This window comes from Canis lupus, chromosome X (genome assembly GCF_048164855.1).
Source record: "Canis lupus baileyi chromosome X, mCanLup2.hap1, whole genome shotgun sequence".
Lineage (NCBI taxonomy): Eukaryota > Metazoa > Chordata > Mammalia > Carnivora > Canidae > Canis > Canis lupus.
This window is the reverse complement of record NC_132876.1, coordinates 31,156,349-31,180,278: the sequence shown is the minus strand read 5'-3', so window position 1 is coordinate 31,180,278 and position 23,930 is coordinate 31,156,349. Positions and strand designations below refer to the sequence as shown.

Genomic DNA, 23,930 nt, shown 5'->3' with positions numbered 1-23,930 from the left:
CCTTCAGCCCAGGGCCTGATCCTAGAGACCCGGGATGGAGTCCCACGTCAGGCTCCCTGCACGGGAGCCTGTTTCTCCCTCTGACTGTGTCTCTGCCTCTCTATGTGTCTCTCATGAACAAATAAAGAAAATATTTTTAAAATAAATAAACAAATAAAATGATAACGACAGTAAGGTTAGTTAGCACTTCCATCACTTTACATAATTATCATTTTTTTGGTGTGATGAGAACATTTAAAATTTACTCCCTTAGCAACTTTCAAATATGTAATGTAGTGTTCACTAAGTCATCATGCTATACATTAGATCTCCAGAATTTAGTCTCTTATAATCAGAAGTTTGTACCCTTGACCAACACATTCCCATTTCTCCTACCCCTGGAACCCTGGCAAGAACCATTCTACTCTCTCTTCTGTGAGTTTGGATTTTTATTTATTTTTATTTTATTTTTAATTTATTTTTAGACGGTGTGGTGAGGCAGAATAGGGGCAAAGGGAGAGGAGAGAGAGAATCTTAAGCAGACTCCATTACCAGCACAGAGTCTGATGCGGGGCTTAATCTCATGACCCTGGAATCATGACCTGAGCCAAAATGAAGTTGGACACAACTGAGTGAGCCACCCAGGTAGCCCAGATTTGACTTTGTAAGATTTCACATATAAGTGATATCATATAATATTTGTCTTTCTCTGACATTTCAATTAGCATAAAACTTTCAAGGTCCAGGGCAGCCCAGGTGGCTCAGCGGTTTAGCACGGCCTTCAGCCCAGGGTGTGACCCTGGAGACCTGGATCAAGTCCCACGTTGGGCTCCCTGCATGGTGCCTGCTTCTCCCTCTGCCTGTGTCTCTGTCTCTCTGTGTCTCTCATGAATAAATAATAAAATCTTAAAAAAAAAACTTTCAAGGTCCAAATGTTGCAAATGGCAGGCCTTTCTGCTGTCTCATAGCTAAACATTCCATTGTGTGTGTATGTCTGTGTGTGTCACATCTTATTGCATTCATCCTTAGACACTTAGTCTGTTTCAGTGTCTTGGTTAGTGTGAATAATGCTGCAATGAACATGGGAGTCCAGATATCTCTTTGGGATCCTAATTTGCTTTGGATGTATACCCAGAAGTGAGATTGCTGGATCATATGATAGTTCTAGTTTTCATTTTCTGAAAAACCCCTATGCTTTTTTCCATGATGGTTGTACCAATTTACATTCCCACCACCAGTGCACAAAGGTCTTCTTTTCTCCACATCCTTACCAACATTGTTATCTCTTGTCTTTTTTATAACAGCCATACTAACAGGTGGTTTTTATTTGAATTTCCCTGATGATTAGTGATGTTGAGCCCCTTTTATGTACCTATTGTCCATTTGTATATCTCTCTTGAAAAATGTCTATTCAGTTCTTCTGGTCATTTTTAAATTGGATTTTTTAAAGGTTTTTTTCTTTTTTTCTTTCTTTTTGCTATTGGGTTGTATGAGTTGTGTATTAACTTCTTATCAGATAGATGGTTAGCAGATATTTTCTCCCATTCCATAGGTTGTCTTTTCATTTTATTGATTGATTCTTTTGCAGTGGAGAAGGTTTTTAGTTTGAGTAAACCCCCCTTGATGATTTATTTTTGCTTTTTTTGCCTGTGGTTTTGGCATTGTATCCAAAAAATCATTGCCAAGACCAATGTCAAAGAGCTTTGTTCCTATGTCTTTATCTAGGAGCTATAAGTTATCGAGTGTTATATTTATGTCCTTAAAATATTTTGAGTTAATTTTTGTTAGTAGTATAAGATCAATGCTCATTCTGGGGCAACTGGTAGGCTCAGTCAGTTAAGCATCTGCCTTTGGTCAGGTCATGATCTCAGGGTCTATGTTGGGCTCCCTGCTTGGAGAGGAGTCTGCTTCTCCCTCTCCCTTTGCCCCTCCCCCTGCTTGTACTGTCTCTCTTTCTCTATCTCTTTCTCTCTCACTTTCTCTCTCAAATAAACAAAACCTTTAAAAAAAATCAGGGCTCATTCTTTTCCAGTGATTATCCAGTTTTCCAAACACCATTTATTAAAGAGACTATCATTTCCCCATTGCCTTTTCTTGGCTCCCTTGTCACATATTAGTTGACCATATATGTGTGGGTTTATTTCTGGGCTTTTAACTGTGTTCCTTTGGTCTACGTGCCTGTTTTGATGCCAGTACCATACTGTTTTGGTTACTATCACTTTGTAATATAGTTTGAAATCTGGAATGTGATGTCTCTAGCTTTGTTCTTTCTCAAGATTGCTTTGACTCTTCAGGGTATTTTGTAAGTTTTAGGATTTTTTTGTTCTATTTCTGTGAAAAAAATGGCATTGGAATTTTGGTAGAGATTACATTGAATCTACAAATGGCACTGGGTAGTATGGAAATTTTAACAATATTCTTCCAACCTATGAACATGGGATATCTTTCCATTTATTTGCATTTTCTTCAGTTTTCACAGTATAGAGCTTCACTCCTTGGCTAAATTTATCCTAAGTATTTTGGGATTTTTTGATGATATTGTACATGTGCTTTCTTAAGATTTCTTTTTTTTTTTAAGATTTCTTTTTCAAATAGTTCGTTTTTAGTGTGTAGAAACTTGAGGAAAAGGGAGGTCTATTTTATTACCCAATTTTTTACTCTTAATTATACTTCCTTCCTTCCTAATGTTTCAAGATTCCTTCTTTTATTTACTTATTTTAAAAGATTTTATTTATTTATTTATTCATGAAAGACACACACACACAGAGGCAGAGACATAGGCAAAGGGAAAAGCAGGCTCCATGTGGGACTCAATCCAGGGATTCCAGGATCAATCCAGGGATGTGGGACTCAATCCAGGGATTCCAGGATCATGCCCTGAGCTAAAGGCAGGTGCTCAACCACTGAGCCACTCAGGCATCTCTAAGATTCCTTCTTTTATTATTTCCTTCCTGCTTCATTAATTTTCTTTAGCTATTCTTTTAGGGTGGGTTGCTGGTGAAATATTCTCTTAATTTCCTTTCATCTGAGATAGTCTTGGTTTGTCCTTTTGTCATGAAGAATATTTTCACTGGATATGGAATTCTGGGTTGATATTTCTTTGCTTAGCATCTAAAAATAGTGTCCCACTCCCTTTTGGCCTCGAGGTAAAGCCACAAATGGAAGTTGTGTAGAGAAGGGAGCACCCAGGGGATCCCTGGGTAGCTCAGCGTTTGGTGCCTGTCTTGGGCCCAGGGCGTGATCCTGGAGTCCCGGGATCGAGTCCCATGATCGAGTCCCACGTTGGGCTCCCTGCATGGAGCCTGCTTCTCCCTCTGCCTGTGTCTCTGCCTCTCTCTCTCTCTCTCTGTGTGTGTGTGTGTGTGTGTGTGTGTCTCATGAATGAATAAATCTTTTATTTTTATTTTTTTAAGATTTTATTTATTTATTCATCAGAGAGAGGCATTATTTCTTTTCGTTTATTTATTTGTTTGCTTGTTTTAAAGTAACCTCTATACTCAATGGTGTGGCTTGAATTCAGGGCCCTGAGATCAAGAGTCACACACTCTACCAGTTGAGCCATCCAAGTACTCCTCAGGCATTGTTTCTTTTAATACTACTTTAGCGCCACTCTTTCTTACCACTTTATAGGAATCTGATGGTATGAATGTTAGATCTTTTGTTATAGAACCATAGATCCCTAAATATTTTTTTCCCATCTATTTTTTTCTGTTGTTTAGAATTGGTTATTTCTTTTTACTTTAAAAAAAATTTTTCCAGTTGTGGAGTGCCTGGGTGGCTCAGTGGTTGAATGTCTGCCTTTGGCTCAGGTCATGATCCCAGAGTCCGGGGATAGAGTCCCACATCAGGCTCCCTGTGAGGAGCTTGCCTCTCCCTCTGCCTATGTCTCTCCCTCTCTCTGTGTGTCTCTCATGAATAAATAAATAAAATCTTAAAAAAAAATTAAATTCTCAGTTGGTTTTAGTAAATGTCAGAACCACATCACATGCCATACCAGTCCAGGGTGAGAATTTTCTAATAAGCCTTTTCTAATATTAAAACTGCTTCTTGGGGTGCCTGGGTGGTATAGTCAGTTGAGCATCAGACTCTTGGTTTCAGATAAATTCATGATCTCAGGGGCTGGAGCCCTGCATCAGGCTTGCACTCAGTGTAGAGTCTGCTTGGGATTCTCTATCCCCTCTCTCTCTGCTCCTCCCCCCATACTCTCTCTCTCTCTCTCTCAAATAAATAAATAAATAAATCTTAAAAACAAAAACAAAAATAAAAACAACCCTACTTCCTTGAGTATTATCCTAAATTCTATCCTGAATTGAGGGAAGAGTGGCTGGATGCCCCATAAGTTTCCTAGGGGAAATACAAAATTATATGTTCCCTCTTTGTAAGGATATGTGGCAGGAAGAGCAAGTTCTAGCCCCTAAAGAAAGGACTTACAAGCAATAAATATTTTACTCCATTCTTATGAGGCCTGCCTTTTTTTTTTTTTTTAACTTTTATTTATGATAGTCACACAGAGAGAGAGAGAGGCAGAGACACAGGCAGAGGGAGAAGCAGGCTCCATGCACCGGGAGCCCGACGTGGGATTTGATCCGGAGTCTCCAGGATCACGCCCTGAGCCAAAGGCAGGCGCCAAACCACTGCACCACCCAGGGATCCCGAGGCCTGCCTTTAAAAAGGAGCTATATCCTTAACACATAAGTGTTTTTCACCATGTTAGTGGGTCTTGTTGTTTCTTGCAGCAGAGGGCCCTGGGCTCTTCCTTGAACCTGTACCCTCCATCTATCACTAGCAGTAGTGAGCCAGGGAATGGTTGGCCTTGGCCATTTTGTGCATGTCAAGCTTCTTCTTGCTCACAGGGCCCTGTCTGTGAAAAGCCTCCAGCAGCTTATTTGACAACTTCTCTGGCATAAGCATCCACCAGTGTTTCTTCTCTCTGAACTCAGTAATCATCTGCTTCATGACCAGGAAGCAATGATGCTGATCAGTTAGTGGCACAGGGACTTGGTAGAAATGGCCATCTCTGAAGATGGGTACCAGCCCAATCACAGGCTCATAGTTTTTCAGTGCTTGGTGGAAGATGGTGTAGGGGTTGCATTGGATGGTTGCCTATTCCTATGCAGAAGCAGCATGGTACTTCTCAAACTCCTTTTTCACAGCTTCTAGAGTCTGCATCATTAGGGATTTGGCTAGTACTTTGTTTCCTTCTTTCATCATCATGTTGGTGAATTTACTGACACTGGGTCTTCAAACAGAGTTTGTTTTTGTCACTGTGGCAGGTTTGATAAGCTGTCTTCCTGAGTTCCTGCTCATATTTCTCAGAATGGGTAATTTCTACTATCCTATCTTTATATCCACCCATTCTTTTCCCTATCAACACTGTTCTGCTGTTGGCTCCTTCTAGCAATTTTTCATTTTGGTAATTATATTTCCAGTTCTGAAATTTGATTTTTCTTTATGTCTTCTATTTTTTTTCTTTTACTGGGACACTATATTTGATGGGAACTTTGGGACTTTCTAACTTTTCATTTTTGTCAACCTTCTACACAATTTTTCATTGAAACACTATGATGACTGTCATCCTTGTCACATAATTCTATTCTTTGTGTCTTCTTGTTTTAATCTGATGGTTTTCTTTTCCTCATTCAGATTTTCCTGATTCTTAGTATGATAAATGATTATATTTGTGTATCCCGGTAATTGGGGCTATTATGTTATGAGACTCTGGATCTTATTAAACTTTTATAGGACTCCTCAGTTACCACACAAGTGTGAGAAATGGTATGTTGCCTCATTACTGCCAATTAGGGATGGAAATGCATATTTCCTACTAGGCCTCCTTTAACATTCTACGAGTAAGAGCCTTATTTTTGGACAGGGATAAAATTTCAAGTCTGCTGACATTACCTTGGCTGAGAGGAGAAAGGGTGTCTCATTACTGCTCCTGACATGGTCTCTACCATCACCATGGAAGGGCGGGTGGCCTCTTTACCACTGGTCAGAATGAAAATTCTGGCTGTCTACTCTGCCCTTTTTTGTCACCAACCTAGTATAGGGGAAGAGATGACTAGTTATAGCTTTGTAAAGGTAGAAGTCTATGTTTCCTACCTGGCTTATTCTGTCATGGGTAGTGTGTAACCACAATTTTTATCCCATGATACTTGGCTAGAATAAGGTGATTATTGTCTAAAAGTTTTCTGTCTTACCAGGCTGCCTTTATCCTGGTCCTTTGGCTAGAGACAACAGGTTTTACTTGGAGCACTTTTAGTCTACATTCATGGGTGTGTCCTGGTTACAAGATTCTACTGCATCCAATCCAGGATATATTAGGCAAAAGGAAAACTAAGGGAATTTAACATCATGCCATTCCATAAGTCTCAAGGTCCCTACCTAGTCTTTATTCTCTCCACCTCTCAGAGTCATCTTATGTTTTTATATATAATGTTTATGGTTGGTAATTATACTTAGTGAAAGGAATATGGAGAAGTACATTTCCTCCTCCATCTTATCACAGAATCAGAAGTCTAGGGAATAATTAGATATAGCCATTTTAGAAACTGGAGTTATTTTGATGTAGCTATTTTGATATGGCATCAGAATAATTATATTAAAACACAAGAATACTTTTATTACTAGGTAATAAATATTCTTGTCACTATAAAAGTCATTGCTGCCTCTCACCTCATCTATCCCTGATCTCCTTGGAAATAGGAGCTCCTTTATCTCTTTGAAGGAAAGCAGAACTGCCTAGGATTAATGGGCTCTCTAATGCTGGTGGGAGATTGCAGAAGAGGCTTTGTGTTGGATCTCATCCTCTGACTCCTCCTGAGGTGATACCCATTAATGGCTTATATGATTATGTCTGCTGAAAGATATGGCACTTATACCAAGGTGGAAATAGAAACAGAAATTGGAAGCCTGAGTTATCCTTGCACCAAATGAAGACTTAGCTCTTGCACTTATCCTAAAGTGGTTTTTGTTAGAGTGGAGATAGATACAGTGATTAGCTTTGAGGTCAATAATAGTAAACTGTAGTCCAAGGCTACAAAAGTTACAGAAATAGTGTTGTAACTGGCAGACTTTATGACCACAACAAGGTAACCTAGGGGTATATGGTTTGCTACTATCCTGGAAATGCAATCACTTTTTTATAGTTCATAGAATTTTCTCCCCTTCTTTTTCAACATGAAATGATAGCTTTTGCTATAAGCATCTTAACTGCTGTTGCTCAGGATTTTCAATTGGAAAAAGGACAGAAAAGTAAGGGTAAGACTACTAGAGTTGTGCATATTAACTGAGTCTATTGAGTGAATGTTGATGTATTAAGATGTAGAATCCATATCCTCTTTATTTTGTTTATTTTTATTTAAGTAAACTCTACACCTACCTTGGGCTTGAACTTACAACCCCAAGATCAAGAGTCATATGCTCTACCAACTGTGCCAACCAGTGCCTCAATGTATAACCCCTTTAGATAATACTGTCAAAGGAATAGACTACATGGCTTCTACTGCTAGCTTTTCTGTTAACTACTTGTTAGCCTCTGGCAAGTTATCTAACCTTTCAGAGCCTTGGTTTCTTCAGTGGTAAAGTGAGCATCATGGTAGTACTTGCCTTTTTGAATTATTGTTGATTTATATGCAATAAAAATTATAAACCCTTAGAAAAACCTGGTCCATTGTAAGCATTCAATACGTGTTAGCTAAAATGATGAACATTTTTAGGGAGAGTATTTCTAGTTATGTGATGGGTCCTAAATGCTGACAATATTTAATTTGTTTTTTCCCTTTCTGACCTCTAAGTAAAGTGTGGAACTGGGTAATCTTTTAGTGTTTAGGGACTTCATAGTAGTACAAGTGCCTCAACTAAATTTTGGGGTCATTTTTATTGTGAGAACTCACAGGATTATAAGATACTTGTTCAGAATTTCTGGCCATTTGACAATTGTGGGTAATAGTTTTAGAAATCTAAACCAGCATTTTAAAAAATCAGGCAGGGCACTTGGGTGGCTTAGCTGGTTGAGCATCTGCCATTGGCTCAGGTCATGATCCTGAGGTCCTGTGATCGAGCACTGTTATCAGGCTCCCTGCTTCACCTGGAGCCTGCTTTTCCCTCTCTCTCTGCCTGCTGCTCCCCCTGCTTGTGCTCTCTCTCTCTGTGTCAAATGGATAAATAAAATCTTTAACAAAAAAAAAAAAAATCAGGCAAGGGGTAACTGGATGGCTCAGTTGGTTAAGTGTTCATCTCTTGATTTCAGTTTGGGTCATGATTTCAGGGTCGCTAGATCAAGCCTTGCACCAGGCTCTACGCTAGGCATGGAGCCTGCTTGGGATTCTCTCTCTCCCTCTGTCCCTCCTCACCCCCTGCTTGTGCTCTCTCTCTCAAAAAAAAAAAAAAATCAGGCAAATTGCCTTTTGAAAATGTGGCTCAGGGACACCTGGGTGGCTCAGAGTTTGAGCATCTGCCTTTGGCTCAGGGTGTGATCCTGGAGTCGGGGATTGAGTCCTGCATAAGGCTCCCTGCATGGAGCCTGCTTCTCCCTCTGCCTATGTCTCTGCCTTTCTCTCTCTGTGTCTCTCATGAATAAATAAATAAAATATTTTAAAAAAGAGAAAATGTGGCTGAAATGAAGCTGTCATTTCTCCTCTCATTTCAGCGTGGTCGGAGACTCTTGTGAGAATGTAGGCTGAGAATAAACTCTGTGTCTGAGGCTGATATGCTTAACACTCAGGCAGTGTCTTACTAGTCAGGATCTCCCTTTAGGGAATACTGATATATTTACTATTACTTATTAATAGTATCTAGAATGACTTTTGTTTATTATTTTAAGTTTATGGCCAAATAAAGCATTAGTAATTTGGCCTTTTTTAGTAGCCTCCTTAAAGGGACTATGATATTTGGTTGTCTGAAGAGTAATGCCAAAGGATATTTAGTAATGCCAAGATAATATTTAGCTACAGTGAGAAAAAAATCATTCTTCACCTTAAATTTCTAGGGGAATATTTAATAATTGATATCTTTAAAAGGTTGGAGGGGGGAGAAATGGAATAGATCAGAGACAAATGTATTTTAGTTTGCTAAATATGAAGTTGAAACCTAGTTATTTCTTATGTCAAACTTTTAGTCACTGATTAATATCTAAGGGGTTTTAAAAAAATTATTTAAGTAATCTCTACATCCAATATGGGGATTGAACTCATGACACCCCCTCCCCTGAGATCAAGAGTCACATGCTCTTCCAACTGAGCCAGCCAGGCACCCCTAATGTCTAAGAGTTGTATAAAATGTTTCCTTTTACTTATTAATTCACTAAAATTCACTGAATGCCTACTATGTGTCAGATATTTTGCTAGGCTCTGGCTACACAACTGAGAATAAGATGAACCAGGCTTCTGCCTTCATAGCACTTCAATTTAGAGAGAAGACAAACAAGATTAAATGGCAAACAAGTAAATGAGGAAGGTTAGTTTCAGGGTAAGTGTTCTGAAATAAACAGTGTGCTGTTTATTTTATTTTATTTTATTTTTATTATTTTTTTTTACAGTGTGCTGTTTATTAAAGAACCTGTTAGCATGATTTAGGAAGGCCTCCATGAAGGAGAAACAAACTGAGATCTGAGGATAAGAATAAGCCAATTGTTTAAAGATTTGAGGGATCCCTGGGTGGCACAGCGATTTAGCACCTGCCTTTGGCCCAGGGCGCGATCCTGGAGATCCAGGATCGAATCCCACGTCGGGCTCCTGGTGCATGGAGCCTGCTTCTCCCTATGCCTGTGTCTCTGCCTCTCTCTCTCTCTCTCTCTCTCTCTGTGACTATCATAAATAAATAAAAATTAAAAAAAAATAAAGATTTGACAGAAAAGGGTTCTAAAAAAAACAAATGGGGGAAGCCCCAGTAGCTCAGCAATTTAGTGCTGCCTTTGGCCCAGGGTGTGATCCTGGAGACCCGGGATCGAATCCCACGTCGGGCTCCCTGCGTGGAGCCTGCTTCTCCCTCTGCCTGTGTCCCTGCCTCTCTCTCTGTGTCTCTCATGAGTAAATAAATAAAATCTTAAAAAGAATAAAAGATTTGAGAGAAAAGGGTTCTAGGAACTGAAATGCATGACAAGAAGGAACTTTGTATATTCTTACACCTGAGAGATCAATAATACTTGAGAAAAGAGGATGCTGATAATGTTAATTTTTCTTTAAATGTTTGGTAGAATTTACTAGTGAAGCCTGGACTTTTTTTGTTGAGAGGTTTTGGATTATTGGTTTGATCTTCTTACTTATCACAGGTATGTTCAGATTTTCTATTTTATCTATTTTTTAAATTTTATTTATTTATTTGCTTATTGTGCTCGCTTCGGCAGCACATATACTAAAAATATTTATTTGCTTATTTATTTGAGAGAGAGAGAGAGAGTGCAAGCATGCAAGGAGGGGGGCAAAGAGAAAGGGAGAGAAAGAATCTCAAGTGGACTCCCCAGTGAGCTCAGAACCCTGACACCAGCTCCATCTCATGACCCTGAGATCAGGTCATGATCTGAGCCAAAATCAAGAGTCCAACACTTAACTGACTGAGCCACCCAGTTGCTCCATAGATTTTCTATTTCATCTTAAGTCAATTTAGTAGTTTGGTTGGGATCCCTGGGTGGCGCAGCGGTTTGGCACCTGCCTTTGGCCCAGGGCGCGATCCTGGAGACCCGGGATCGAATCCCACATCAGGCTCCCGGTGCATGGAGCCTGCTTCTCCCTCTGCCTGTGTCTCTGCCTCCTCTCTCTCTCTGTGACTATCATAAATAAATAAAAATAAAAAAAAAATTAAATTTAGTAGTTTGGTGATTTACTGGTGTAAAATTATTCAAAATATTCATTTATAATTTTTTAAATTTCTCTGAAGTTTGGAATAATATTGCCTCAGAAATCAGTATTTCTAAAAAAAAATCATTATTTCTGATTTTCATTATTTAGATTTTTTTCTCAGTCTAGGTAAAGCTTTGTCACTTTTGATGATCTTTTAAATAAACCAACTTTTTGTTTTATGACTCTTTGATTTTCTATTCTGTATTTCACTGATCTCTGCTTTTCATTATTTCTTCTGCTAGCTTTGAGTTTAGTTTACTTTTCTTTTTTCTAATTCCTTAAGGCATAAAGTTGGGTTATTACTTTGAGAAATAGTTCTTTTTTTTTTTTTTTTTTTTTTTTTAAAGATTTTATTTATTTATTCATGATAGTCACAGAGAGAGAGAGAGAGAGAGGCAGAGACACAGGCAGAGGGAGAAGCAGGCTCCATGCACCGGGAGCCCGACGTGGGATTCGATCCCGGGCCTCCAGGATCGCGCCCTGGGCCAAAGGCAGGCGCCAAACCGCTGCGCCACCCAGGGATCCCATGAGAAATAGTTCTTGTTTTAATGTAGCATTTAGGGGTATGCATTTTTTTCTGAGCACTGCTTTCACTGCCTCCTGTAAGTTTTGGTATGCTGTGTTTTCATTTTTATTTGTATCAAAGTATTTTCTGAGTTCCCTTGTAATTTGCTTTCTTTTACCCATTCGTTAAGAGTATGTTAATTTCCACACATTTGTGAATTTTCCAGTTTTCCTTGTTCTTGATTTCTAGAGTCATTTCATTTTGGTCAGAGAAGATATTTTGTATAATTTCTATCTTTTTAAATTTATTGAGACTTGCAGCCTAAAATATGGTCTATCCTGAAGAATATTCCATGTGCACTTGAGAAGGATATGTATTCTGTTGACAGGTGAAGTGTTCTGTATGTTTGTTAGGTGTATTTTTGGTTTATACTGTTGTTTAAATCCTCTATTTCCGGGCAGCCCTAGAGGCGCAGCGGTTTGGCGCCGCCTGCAGCCTGGGGTGTGATCCTGGAGACCCGGGATCCAGTCCCATGTCAGGCTCCCTGCATGGAGCCTGCTTCTCCCTCTCCCTGTGTCTCAGCCTCTCCCTCTCTGTGTCTATGAATAAATAAATAAAATCTTAAAAAATAAATAAATAAAATAAAAAAATCTTAAATCCTCTATTTCGCTATTGAACTTTGGTCTAGATGTCTATTGATTATTGAAAGTAGAGAATTGAAGTCTCCAACTATTATTATAGAACTGATAGAACTGCCTATTTTTCTCTTCAATTTTGTCAATGATTGTTTCACGTATTTTTGGGGCTCTTTTATTTGTGTATGTCTGTAATTATTTTATCTTCTGGATGAATTGAGCTTTTATCAATATATGATGTCATTTTTTGGTCTCATAACAACTTTTGACTTAAAGTCTATTTTGTCTGCTATTAGTATAGCCACTCAAGCTCTCTTTTGTTTACTTTTTGCATGGAATAAATTTTTTCCATTCTTTTATTTTAAACATATTTCTGTCTTTAGTTCTAAAGTGAGTCTGTTGTAGATAAGATATAGATGAATCATTTTTTAAATACATACTGCCAATCTGCCTTTTAAGAGGTGAGTTTAACTGATTTACATTTAATCTGTGTATTGATAAGGGAAAACTTAATACTAAAAAATAAATAAAAATTGGGCACCAGGGGTGCTCAGTGGTTGAGCCTCTGCCTTTGGCTCAGGTTGTGATCTCGGGGTCCTGGGATCAAGTCCCACATTGTGCGCCCCACAGGGAGCCTGCTTCTCCCTCTGCCTATGTCTCTGTCTCTCTCTGTCTCTCATGAATAATTAAATAAAATCTTAAAAAAAACAATAACAAAGAAAGAAAGGAAAAACTACATAAATAAATGTGTATTTTAAGATTTTTTTTAAAGGAAAGACTTAATTTTGCCATTTTGCTATTTTCTATATTGCTTATATTATTTTTGTTCCTCATTTTCTTCAGTATTGCCTATTGTGGGTTTTTTGGGTACCATTTTGATTCCCTTCTCATTTTATTTTCTCTATATATTTTAGTTATTTTTTTTTATTCTTTTTTTTTTAATTTTTATTTATTTATGATAGTCACACAGAGAGAGAGAGAGAGGCAGAGACACAGGCAGAGGGAGAAGCAGGCTCCATGCACCGGGAGCCCGACGTGGGATTCGATCCCGGGTCTCCAGGATCGCGCCCTGGGCCAAAGGCAGGCGCTAAACCGCTGCGCCACCCAGGGATCCCTATTTTAGTTATTTTTTATTGGTTACCCTGAGAATTGCAATGAAGTAGACAGTTGAGTATATAAATCTGGAGGAAGTCAGGGCTGGAGAAATAAATTTGAGAATAATTGGTATATAGATGGTGTTTAAAGCCTGGGACTAGATAGGGTCTTTTAGGAAGGAAATATAGCCAGAGTAGAACAGAAAATGCAGGACCAACCCTTGAAAAGTTCAAAGCCTATTTTCCCTATTGGTGGATATATTTGTATTCATCCTTTAAGTCCCATGAATAGGTGGCATAACTGTTGTTTGTATATCTCAGTGGTTCTCATTTCTGAAGACATTAAGTTAAGAGGTGCTTTCCTGTGTTGGCTGAATATTATAACAAGATGAATCCTATTTTTGCAGTTCTAAGGTTCTCTTTCAATTTCTCCTTTTTCCGTCACATTTCAATGTATTCTTTACGAATTAATTTCAGAATCATTTTGAAAATCATGCAAAATCACTCAAGCTAATTTTCTTTTCAGAGCTACCATTGACCTTAATGTTCTCTTTGTATATCATCCCCGCCTAGAACTACATATGTCTTGTTCTTCAGCCACAGCTTGCACTCCTGACTTGACTTGACCAGCATTCTCTCAAAAACATTTTTTTTAAGATTTTATTTTTTTAAAGTAATCTCCATACCCAACGCGGGGCTTGAACTTACAACCCCAAGATCAAGAGTTGCATATTTTACTGACTGAGCCAGCCAGGCATACCTCAAAAGCATATCTTTAATCACAAGGGTTGAAGGACTAGGAATGATTCTTAAGGAGGAGAAACTCTGCATTCACATTTTCTTGGGGAAGGCCAGGATTGTTATCTTTATATCTGAATGATACTGTGTTCCGACCCTTAAAACATAGCTCTCTGTAGGAGGGAGATGGGTTAAGAATAACCATGCCATGCCTACACTGAAAGTTTAAAAAATATGTAATAATAGAAGTTAATTGAACATAGTTTACCACTTGCTTTTTGTCTGATGTCTGATTCTTGTTATTTGCTGTATGCAGCCTATTTTATCTTTGCCTCCCCCAGCGTTTGTCACCTGGAAAACAGATCTCTCACTGTTTGACTCTTGATATCTGAGAATCAGAGCGTGGACAGGTTGCTATTCTGAAATCCCCATTAGCAAAAAAGCAGAACTAGGAAGGTAGGGAGCAGTTCTTGACAATGGAGTAGAAGCATTTTCCAGTATACTTGTCATATTGCAAGCAATGTGGAGAAAATGACCCCTAAACTTTGAATGAGACCCTTCAAGAAAACTTCATTTTCTTTGAACTCTTCTCCCCAACCTGTGTTCCATTTGGCCTGATTTACAGAAGCTGGAAAACATATTGGCTAAACTACAAAACTGAGTTCCTAATCACCTCACCATGGCAACCCCATCATTGCCTAGACATATGCTGCATGTAGTCATTGTGAGAACCTAAGTGTCTGTTAAAGGAGCCCACACAAGTCTTCTATGGGGTTTTAACAGCCTTCCAGGTTGCTCTTAGGGTTAGGAAGGGCTTAGGCTCCTACTTTACTAGGGAAAGTATGGTAAGTGAGTGATGGTGCACATATTAGGGTTTCTTAGCCTGGGTTTTGTCGATGGTCTGTGGGGAGTCTGTAAACCTCCATCATCTGAATGAATAATTTAGTGTGTATGTGTATTTTTCTCCAGAGGTGAAAGGATTTGATCATTTATTAGGTTTTCAGAAAAACTGCATGGCCTCCCTTGTACCACTGAGAGCCTTTGCTTTAATTGATCTATTAAGTAAATCCAAGTTTTGTTTTATCTAATTTTTGAACATGATTTAAAACATGTGAAAATAGGTGGGTTAAAATTTTTAAGAAAAAGAAAAGTATCCTCAGCATTAAAACCATAACTTGCTTGCTACTCTGTCATTCTATACTGGTAACTGATGATTACAATGCAACTCTTCCTAACTGCCAGCCCATAAAGTCGGCCTTATTAAATGGCATACAGTGTCCATTGGAAAGGGTGTTGCTCTGAGCTAAACAGTGGCTATAGAAGCTCACTGCCCTTGAGGGATTGGTATAGCAATGACTTCAAACCAAATTATGAGAAAGGAATAAAAAATGAATGTTGCAGCAGTTTACTGCCAAGTACTCTGCTATATATTATCATAAATGAAACTTAATTTTCACAACCATCCTGTGAGGTAAATATTGTCATCATAATTATATAAGCTTAGACCAGTAAAATGATTTGCTCAAGGTCTTATAGTCAATAAAGTGTCAGAGCTGCAACTGAATTCTCATATTTCTTTCATTACCTTGGATCTTATAAGAGCCTACGACCAGGGGTAGGGAGAGCATCCCAAGAAGTGTTTGTGCCAGATTCTGGTCTTTGAACTCACGAAGTAATTCACTTACCACCCTTTTAAGAGAGATGAGCATGACTCAATGGCTCTATTGCTTGGGAGGCCACTGTTCTGTCCCCTTGAGCAGCGCTAAGTCTTGATTCTGTTTGCATGTTCTCTAAATAACACTGGCATTAGCCCACACTGCAACCACCTCCTCAGGATTTTGAAGTGCTGTACAAACAGTTAAGAGAGAGCATTGTCTAAAGCCATATGAAAGGACTGGAATTTGTCTGGTGAACAAAAATTTTGCAATCATAACACCTTTTACTCCCACGGCAAGCAGAACTTTTTCTTTGTGAAGGAAGGAAGCAAACATTTCATTTTCAGAATAATGATGATCTTTAAAGGGACAGTACCAACGGTTTAGCTCTTGATTTCCTTCTTTTTTGCATTTAATGCCATCAGAGGAGAAAAACAGACTTCTAGATGCATATTCTTCAAAGCACTGAAAGGAGAATTTGTGTTCCTATTATGTGAGTGGATCCATGAAGGCTTTATTGAAAACTAGTAAGTATAGTATTTCAAAGTGTGGACCACAGCACCTCTGACATCAGAATGACCTGTGTGCTTATATATACTACAGATTTCTGGACTCCATCCTAGACCCACTGACTTAAAATCTTTTGGGAAGGGGATTAGACCTAAGAAAATGCAGTTTAGCGACCCCTCTGGATATTCTTATACATACTAAAATCTGAAAACCACTGCAATGGAAGTACAAACACCGTAATAATCCAAGTTAGAATATTTTTGCTATGATACTTGGCTAAACTGAATCCAGTAACTATATTCCTTGAAAGAAAGCCAAGTTAAATGTAGCTTTTCTGTAGTGAATTCATGTATAAAAAAGAGTCGAAAAAAATCTGTGGAGCTGTTGGGGAAGAAGATTTTTTCCTCTATCCTTCTTGGATTTTTCACTAATATAAAAATCAAATTAACATAGGGCAATTTTGGGGCAAGGCACCTCAGTGTCTCAGTTGGTTAAGCATCCAACTCTTGGTTTTGGCTCAGGTCATAATTTTGGGGTCATGAGACTGGACCCTGTGCTGGGCTCTGTGCTCAAAAAGGAGTCTGCTTGAGATTCTCTCTCTCCCTCTCCCTTTGCCCCTCCCCCTGATCATGCTCACTCTCTCTCATAAATAAATAAATATTTGAGAAAATTAACATAGAGCAGTTTAACAAGAGAAAAACAAATTTACTTATTTATGTATGAGGACCCCAGGAAGACAGTGAGACCCAAGGACAAGCTGCGTAATTGAGGCTTATGTGCCATCTTGAGCTAAGGAATGGGACAGGGGCCTGGGGCTTCAAAGAGGAGGAGGATGATTCACAGGTTGATAAGAAGAGCAGATTATTTGGTAATTAGATGTTTGTCCTGTCCTACCAATAGGTCATTCAGATACAAAAGTTATCTCTTAGAAATAAGCTCTCTTCCTGAACCAGTCCCCTTATCTAAATTCATTTAGGTAGTTTGGGGAGAAGCAAAAATTTTTCTTGGGTCTTCTGGGTCTTGATTACCTTCAGCTCACAAATAGTGCCATAAAGTAGCACATTTTGGAGAGTCTTGTTCTGAACCCCATTCAGAGCTTTACTGTGTTTAAGAGCTTGAAAGGTTGGTGGCCAGACTCAGTGAGGCCCCAGAGCTCAGAACTAGTGTCACATCTTAAAACAAGAAGGGGTTGACTTGGAAAAAAAAAAAAAAAAAAAAAAAAAGAAGGGGTTGACTTGGGACGCCTGGCAGGCTTAGTGGTTGAGCGTTTGCCTTTGGTGAAGGTCGTGATCCTGGAGTCCTGGGATCGAGTCCTGCATCAGGTTCCCCGCAGGGAGCCTGCTTCTCCCTCTACCTATGTCTCTGCCTCTCTCTCTCTGTGTCTCTCATGAATAAATAAATAAAATCTTAAAAAAAAGAAGGGGTTGACTTGGAAAGACTGACGCGTGCAAGTAGACTCTGGTGTATCTGGGGTGAGGCAGGCACACACTCACATGCAGAGTCAACACAGTGCAACAGGCAGGCTAGGTTATCCCCAAATATGGAAACAGACAGCATGTAAGAGTCTAGGCCTGTAATTTACTGTGAGTGAAACCCAGAACTAAGCCTGCAACTCCAAGGCCAATTAATCTTTGACAAAGCAGGAAAAAATATCCAATTGGTAAAGGACAGTCTCTTCAACAAGTGGTGTTTGGGAAATAGGATGACAACATGCAAGAGAAAGAAACTGGACCACTTTCTTACTCTATATACAAAAATAAATTCAAAATGGATTAAAGACCTAAGTGTGAGACCTGAAACCATAGAAATCCTGGAAGAAAACACAGGCAGTAACCTCTTTGACATCAGCCATAGCAACTTTTTTCTAGATATGTCTCCTGAGGCAAGGCAAACAGAAGCAAAAATAAATTATTGGAACTACGTCCGATAAATAACTTCTGCACAGTGAAGGAAACAATCAACAAAATGAAAAGGCAGCCTACGGAATAGGAGAAGATATTTGCAAATGACACATCTGATAAAGGGTTTGTATCCAAAATATATAAAGAACTGATACAACTCAACACCCAAAAAACAAATAATCCAATTAACAAATGGGCAGAAAACATGAACAGACATTTCTCTAAATGAAACATCCAGATGACCAACAGACAAATGAAAAGATGTTCATCATCCCTTATCATCATGGCAATGCAAATCAAAACTACAATGAGATATGACCTCATACCTTTCCGAATGGCTAAAATCAACAATACAAGAAACAACAGGTGTTAGGGATCCCTGGGTGGCGCAGCGGTTTGGCGCCTGCCTTTGGCCCAGGGCGCGATCTTGGAGACCCGGGATCGAATCCCATGTCAGGCTCCCGGTGCATGGAGCCTGCTTCTCCCTCTGCCTATGTCTCTGCCTCTCTCTCTCTCTGTGACTATTATAAATAAATAAAAATAAAAAAAAGAAAAAAAATTAAAAAAAAAGAAACAACAGGTGTTAGCACGGATATGGAGAAAAAGGAACATTTGTGCGCTGTTGGTGAATGCAATCTGGTGCAGCCACTGTGGAAAAACAGTATGGAGGTTCCTCAAAAAGTTAAAACTACTCTATGTTTAAGCAATTGCACTATTGGGTATTTACCCAAAGGACACAGAAACATTAATTCAAAGGGATACATGCACCCTTATGTTTATAGCTGCATTATTTATAATAGTCAAGATATTGGAGCAGCCCAAGTGTCCACTGACTGATGAATGGATAAAGAAGAAGTGGTATATATATAATGGAATATTATTCAGCCATAAAAAAGAATGGAATCTTACCATTTGCAATGATATGGATGGAGCTAGATAGTATTGTGCTAAGCAAAATAAGTCAGAGAGAGACAAATACTGTATGATTTCACTCATATGTGGAATTTAAGAAACCAAAGAGAAAAAGAGAGAGAGAAATCAAGAAACAGACAATTATAGAGAGCAGATGGATGGCCACCAGAGGGGAGGGAGGTGTGGGGATGGGTAATTAGGTGATGGGGATTAAGGAGTACACTTGTGATGAGTACCAGGTGTTGTATGGAAGTACTGAATCACTATATTGTATACCTGAAACTAATATAACACTGTATGTTAACCAACTGGAATTAAAATGAAAACCTTGAGACACCTGGGTGGCTCAGCAGTTGAGCATCTGCCTTTGGCTCAGGATGTGATCATGGAGTCCCAGGATGGAGACCCAGGATCAAGTCCCACATCAGGCTTCCTGCATGGAGCCTGCTTCTCCCTCTGCCTATGTCTCTGTCTGTGTCTCTCATGAGTAAATAAAATCTTTAAAATTAAAATAAAAACCTTAAAAAATAAAATTAAGGGAATTTAATTAGGAAACCACCAAATATTACTCATTTTCCCTTAACAAAGATATGTAATTCTATGAGCAGAGCTCAGTGACCTTGGCCTACCTTGTCAAAAACAATAGTTATAATTTATTAGTAGCCTCTCTTTTTGGGAAAAGAACATTTGGATTTTTCATAATACAGGATTTGAACTCATATCTTTGTTGATGTCAGAACCCAGTGAGTCTGGATTGAAGATCTAGCATTGGAAGGAATTAAAAAGGCATGAATGTTGTGGGTAGATAACTGAGTAATAATTCAGTCTAGGTATATTAAATCTCATCTCTTTCCTTCTTCTTTTTTTTTTTATTTTTTTTTATTTTTATATTTTTATTGGAAATGTTTTTGTTATTTTGGGGAGAAGGATATAAAGAAATTGAGATCTCAAGGTGAAGTCAAAGGCTGAATCCAGTGCACTGGGAAGCTTAGGGACAGGAGGAATTGCAAGAAATCTAGATGTAGCAATGGTCAGAGTGGAATCAAGATGCTTGGGGATGGGTTTGTGGCCTTTTAGGGTAAGGGGGAAGCTGGAAAGATGGCTAGGAAGAGACAGTATTCTTCGGGAAAGGGTATAGGCTAGAGGTATAAGGCCTTATGCCGATGGGACCTGTTGCAGTGGGGTCAGAAGACCATGGGGAAATTGGGTGAGTTCTCTCATCTGCACTATCCTCAGATCTCCAAAGCTGATGCTGTCAGAGTCCTTACAGTGTGTCTTGGAACAAGTCTAGGGGCAGAGAGCAGCTCAGAGCCCCTTCTCAGTAGGGATGGAGGCGACCCTGCCGCTGCCAATGCCACTGCTCGGCCCCTTCTACTAGGTGGCGAAGGCTGGAGGAAATTCCCAGCAGCATGTGGCCTAGGCCTTGCAGCAGTGCAGATGTCCAGCGGAGGAGCTCCCTGAGTACTTTCTTTGGGCCAAGTCCTTGAAAATCACAACTCATGGAGTAGAGCCCGTAGAATGTGGCTTTGACATTGAGGCTGCCAAAGAGGTCTCGAGGGTTTTGCTTGTATACGTCGAAGGTGATGCGGGCGATGTCTTTGCTGTGCTTGGGCTTCTCCCGGCCCAGGCCATATGACAGCATCCCACTCCTGCTGGGGCTCCAGCTCTGCCCACACTCCAGCACCATCAGGCACGTGTCATCCTCCAAAAGCTGGAAGAAGTCCTCACTCTCCACAGCGGTCCCATCCTCCTCCAGCACCAATGTTAACATCCCACTCAGCAGGAGGGCCTCTGTTGCCTTGTCCAGCAGTTCCTGGCGGGTGGCAGCTGTCAGACCTTTCCGGGTAGTCCGCTTGTGATCACAGACTCGGAAGGGTCGCTGGGGTGGTGGAGGTGAAGTCCAGACTTTCCGGCCAAACTCAGAGCTCATATTGGATACTGACCTGAGCAGGCCACTGGGGTTCAGGGCTGAGAGATACTCCATGGTGGAGGGAAGGAGCAGGGGAGTTGCCTCTCCCGGTGCGGTGCGTTCTAGGCTGGGTCTCTTTCTTTCTTCTAATCATGTTTTGACCTTTCTATTTTTGAGGTATTGCATTTAAGGCAAAATTAGAAATAGTGCCAGGAAGATATTATTTTTCTAATTTACATTTTTTCCAAAGTATTGTGTACTCACAGTTTATTTTTTAAAAGATTTTATTCATTTATTCATGAGAGGTACAGAGAGAGAGAGGAAGAGACATAGGCAGAGAGAGAAGCAGGCTCCACATAGGGAACAAGATGTGGGACTCCGGGACCGGGATCACGCCCTGAGCCAAAGGCAGATGCTCAACCACTAGGCACCCAGGCGTCCCATGTACTCACAGTTTAAAAGGTCACCTTATGCTATTAGGCACATATATAAAAACAATAGTCTTCCTACCTGCCCTCATTACTTTTGATTCCTGTTCCACTGAGTTGTTTCTTCTGTTATTATCTTCATATTTTAAAAATAACATGTTTTATTGTGTTTAAACTTTATAACTTTTAGCATTATCTGTTGATTTTATACTATTGATTATGAAGACTTTGTTACAAAAATCTCCCTCTCCTCACTGACACATTTTTTCCTTCTATTCTCCCAATATATGGATAAATCATTATTTACTATTTATAGCTATATAAAAATGGTGGACAGCCAACTGAACTATGTAGTAAGATTTTCTTTCTGTCATGGTCTGAATGTCTGTGTCCCCCTAAAATTCATGTTGAAATCTTAATCCCCCCAAAATGATGGTATTTGGAGGTGGAACCTTTGGGAGGTGATAAGAGCATGAGAGTGGACCCTTCATGAATGGGCTAGCGTTCTCATAAAAAATATCTTACAGGGTTTCCTCATCCCTTTTGTCATATGAGGTTATAATGAGAATCTGCAATGCAGAAGACTCTCACCTGACCTTGCTGGCAGTCTGATCTTAGACTTCTAGCCTCCAGAAATGTGTTAAATAAATTTCTGGTTTAAAAGCTATCCAGTCTGTGGTATTTTCTTATAGCATCTTGAATGAGCTAAGACAGTTTCTTACAAATTCTATTTTTCTTTGGAATTGAAAATGGACTCATGTTTTCTAAATAACTATCATAATCTAAGTAGAATTTTAAACTCAAGAAGGCACAGGAGTTAATTTGTCAATTCTATTTTTTTTTTTCCTTGGGGACCACTCTCCTAAAGTTCCCCATCATGCTGTTTCAGTCTGGACTGGTTGCTTGCTTTTTAGTTTAGCTGTACAGCTGTCATCCTAGTTTCCCTCACTATTATAAAAAAACAACTTGATTTCTGTACTGGGTCTGTTTTCTGGATTATACAGTGCCATCTTTCTTGGTTTACTCCTTTCTGCTGGAGCTCATCCTTTATTTTTTTTTTGAGATGTTACATGTCTCAAATATCTTTGGTCTTTCTTTATATTTGATTGATATGAGCTATGGCATTTGAGGTAAAAAAAAATCACTTTCCCTAGAATTTTGAAGGTGTTTGTCTTCTTTTACATCTAGTGTTGCTGTTGAGAAGCTCCATGTTATTCTCTTTTGTAATCCATTGTATATTTCATGATCTTACTCTCTGACAGGTTTTATTTTTTTATTTAATTTTTTTAAAGATTTTATTTATTTATTCATGAGAGACACACAGAGAAAGAGGCAGAGGCAGATAAATAGGCAGAGGGAGAAGCAGGCTCCCTGCAAGGGAGCCTGATGCAGGACTCTATCCAATGACCCCGGGATCATGACCTGAGCCAAAGGCAGACACGCTCAATTACTGAGCCACCCAGGCATCCCATCTGACAGGTTTTAGAATCTTCTCTTCATTCTAGGTATTCCAAAGTTTCATGATGATGTGCTTTGTTGTATTAATCATTGTGCTGGGTCTTGTAAATCTATGAAGACTGGGATGCCTGGGTAGCTTAGCGGTTGGGCGTCTGCCTTTGACTCGGGGGTGATCCCGGAGACCCAGAATCAAGTCCCACATCAGACACCCTGCATGGAGCCTGCTTCTCCCTCTGCCTGTGTCTCTACCTCTCACTCTGTCTCTCTCATGAATAAATAAACTCTTTAAAAAAAATAAATCCATGAAGACCCTTAAGTGTAGAAATTTTCTTGATTTAATATCCTTTTTATTTCCTATCTTCCTTGAAAGTACTATAATGTCTTTTTTAAAAAGATTTTATTTATTTATTCATGAGAGACAGAGGGAGAGAGGCAGAGACACAGGCAGAGGAAGAAGCAGGCTCCATGCAGGGAGCCTGACATGGGACTAGATCCCGGGACTCCAGGATCACACCCTGAGCTAAAGGCAGGTGCCAAACTGCTGAGCCACTCAGGGATCCTCTAATTTAATGTCTTGTACTGGTCCATATTTTATTATTTCTCTCCTACTGTCTCTTTGTCCATTTGTTCTACTTTTTAGGAAAAATTTTCAACTTTCTATCAGCCTATACTTTTTATGTCATATATACGTACACATACACACATGAACATATTTACATACACATATTTATATATATATTTACTTCTAAAACTTATTGTCTGAATTTTCCTTTTATTACAGCATCCTTTTTCTTGTTTTATAGATGCAATATCTTAAGTCTCTAAAAATATTGTAGTTCTAAAAAACTTTTCCTTCTTTTTGTATTATCTGCTTCTTACAAAGTTCTTCTTTACAAAAGATTTATTTATTTATTTATTTTTTAATTTATTTAGGGAGTGAACACGAGTAGGAGGAGCAGAGGGAGAAGGGATGAGACTCTCAAGCAGACTCCCCACTGAGGGTGGAGCCCGATATGGGGCTTGATCTCATTACCCTGAGATCACAACCTGAGCCAAAACCAAGATGTGACACCCAGGTGTCCCCTTACAAGGTGCCTCCTTTTGTTTATTTTGATCTGTGTTTCATTAGAGGCTGTCCTCAAATATATGGTGGTTCATGACTATTCATATTTAACAGTGAAGCATTTAAAGCTGATTGGGAAGTATTTCTGACCATGATGGAATAACTGATACAGACTCCTTCCTATAGACAACTAGAAAATTGTACAAAATATATGAAATGACAATTCTTCAGACTTTGGACTAGAAGCAATACAGGTCTGTGATCTTTGACAGAAGGGAAACAAAGTAATCTTGATGATCATCTCA

At 39.3% G+C, this 23,930-nt stretch overlaps 1 protein-coding gene and 1 pseudogene across 1 annotated transcript; both read right to left on the bottom strand.

Moving 5' to 3' along the window:
• Positions 1 to 4,761: 4,761 nt before the first annotated feature.
• Positions 4,762 to 14,512, bottom strand: LOC140628433 (small ribosomal subunit protein uS7m pseudogene; annotated as a pseudogene).
• A 5,127-nt stretch (positions 14,513 to 19,639) lies between these two features.
• On the bottom strand, positions 19,640 to 20,803 carry LOC140628726 (lipid transferase CIDEB). The gene has a single exon (XM_072818217.1). It carries the CDS (start codon positions 20,749 to 20,751, stop codon positions 20,086 to 20,088), a length of 666 nt encoding a protein of 221 aa, XP_072674318.1. The 5' UTR covers positions 20,752 to 20,803; the 3' UTR covers positions 19,640 to 20,085.
• Positions 20,804 to 23,930: the final 3,127 nt, after the last annotated feature.

What these genes read in the sequence shown, in the direction of transcription:
- LOC140628726 (XM_072818217.1), bottom strand. Translation starts at nt 20,751, where the DNA reads ATGGAGTATCTCTCAGCCCTGAACCCCAGTGGCCTGCTCAGGTCAGTA.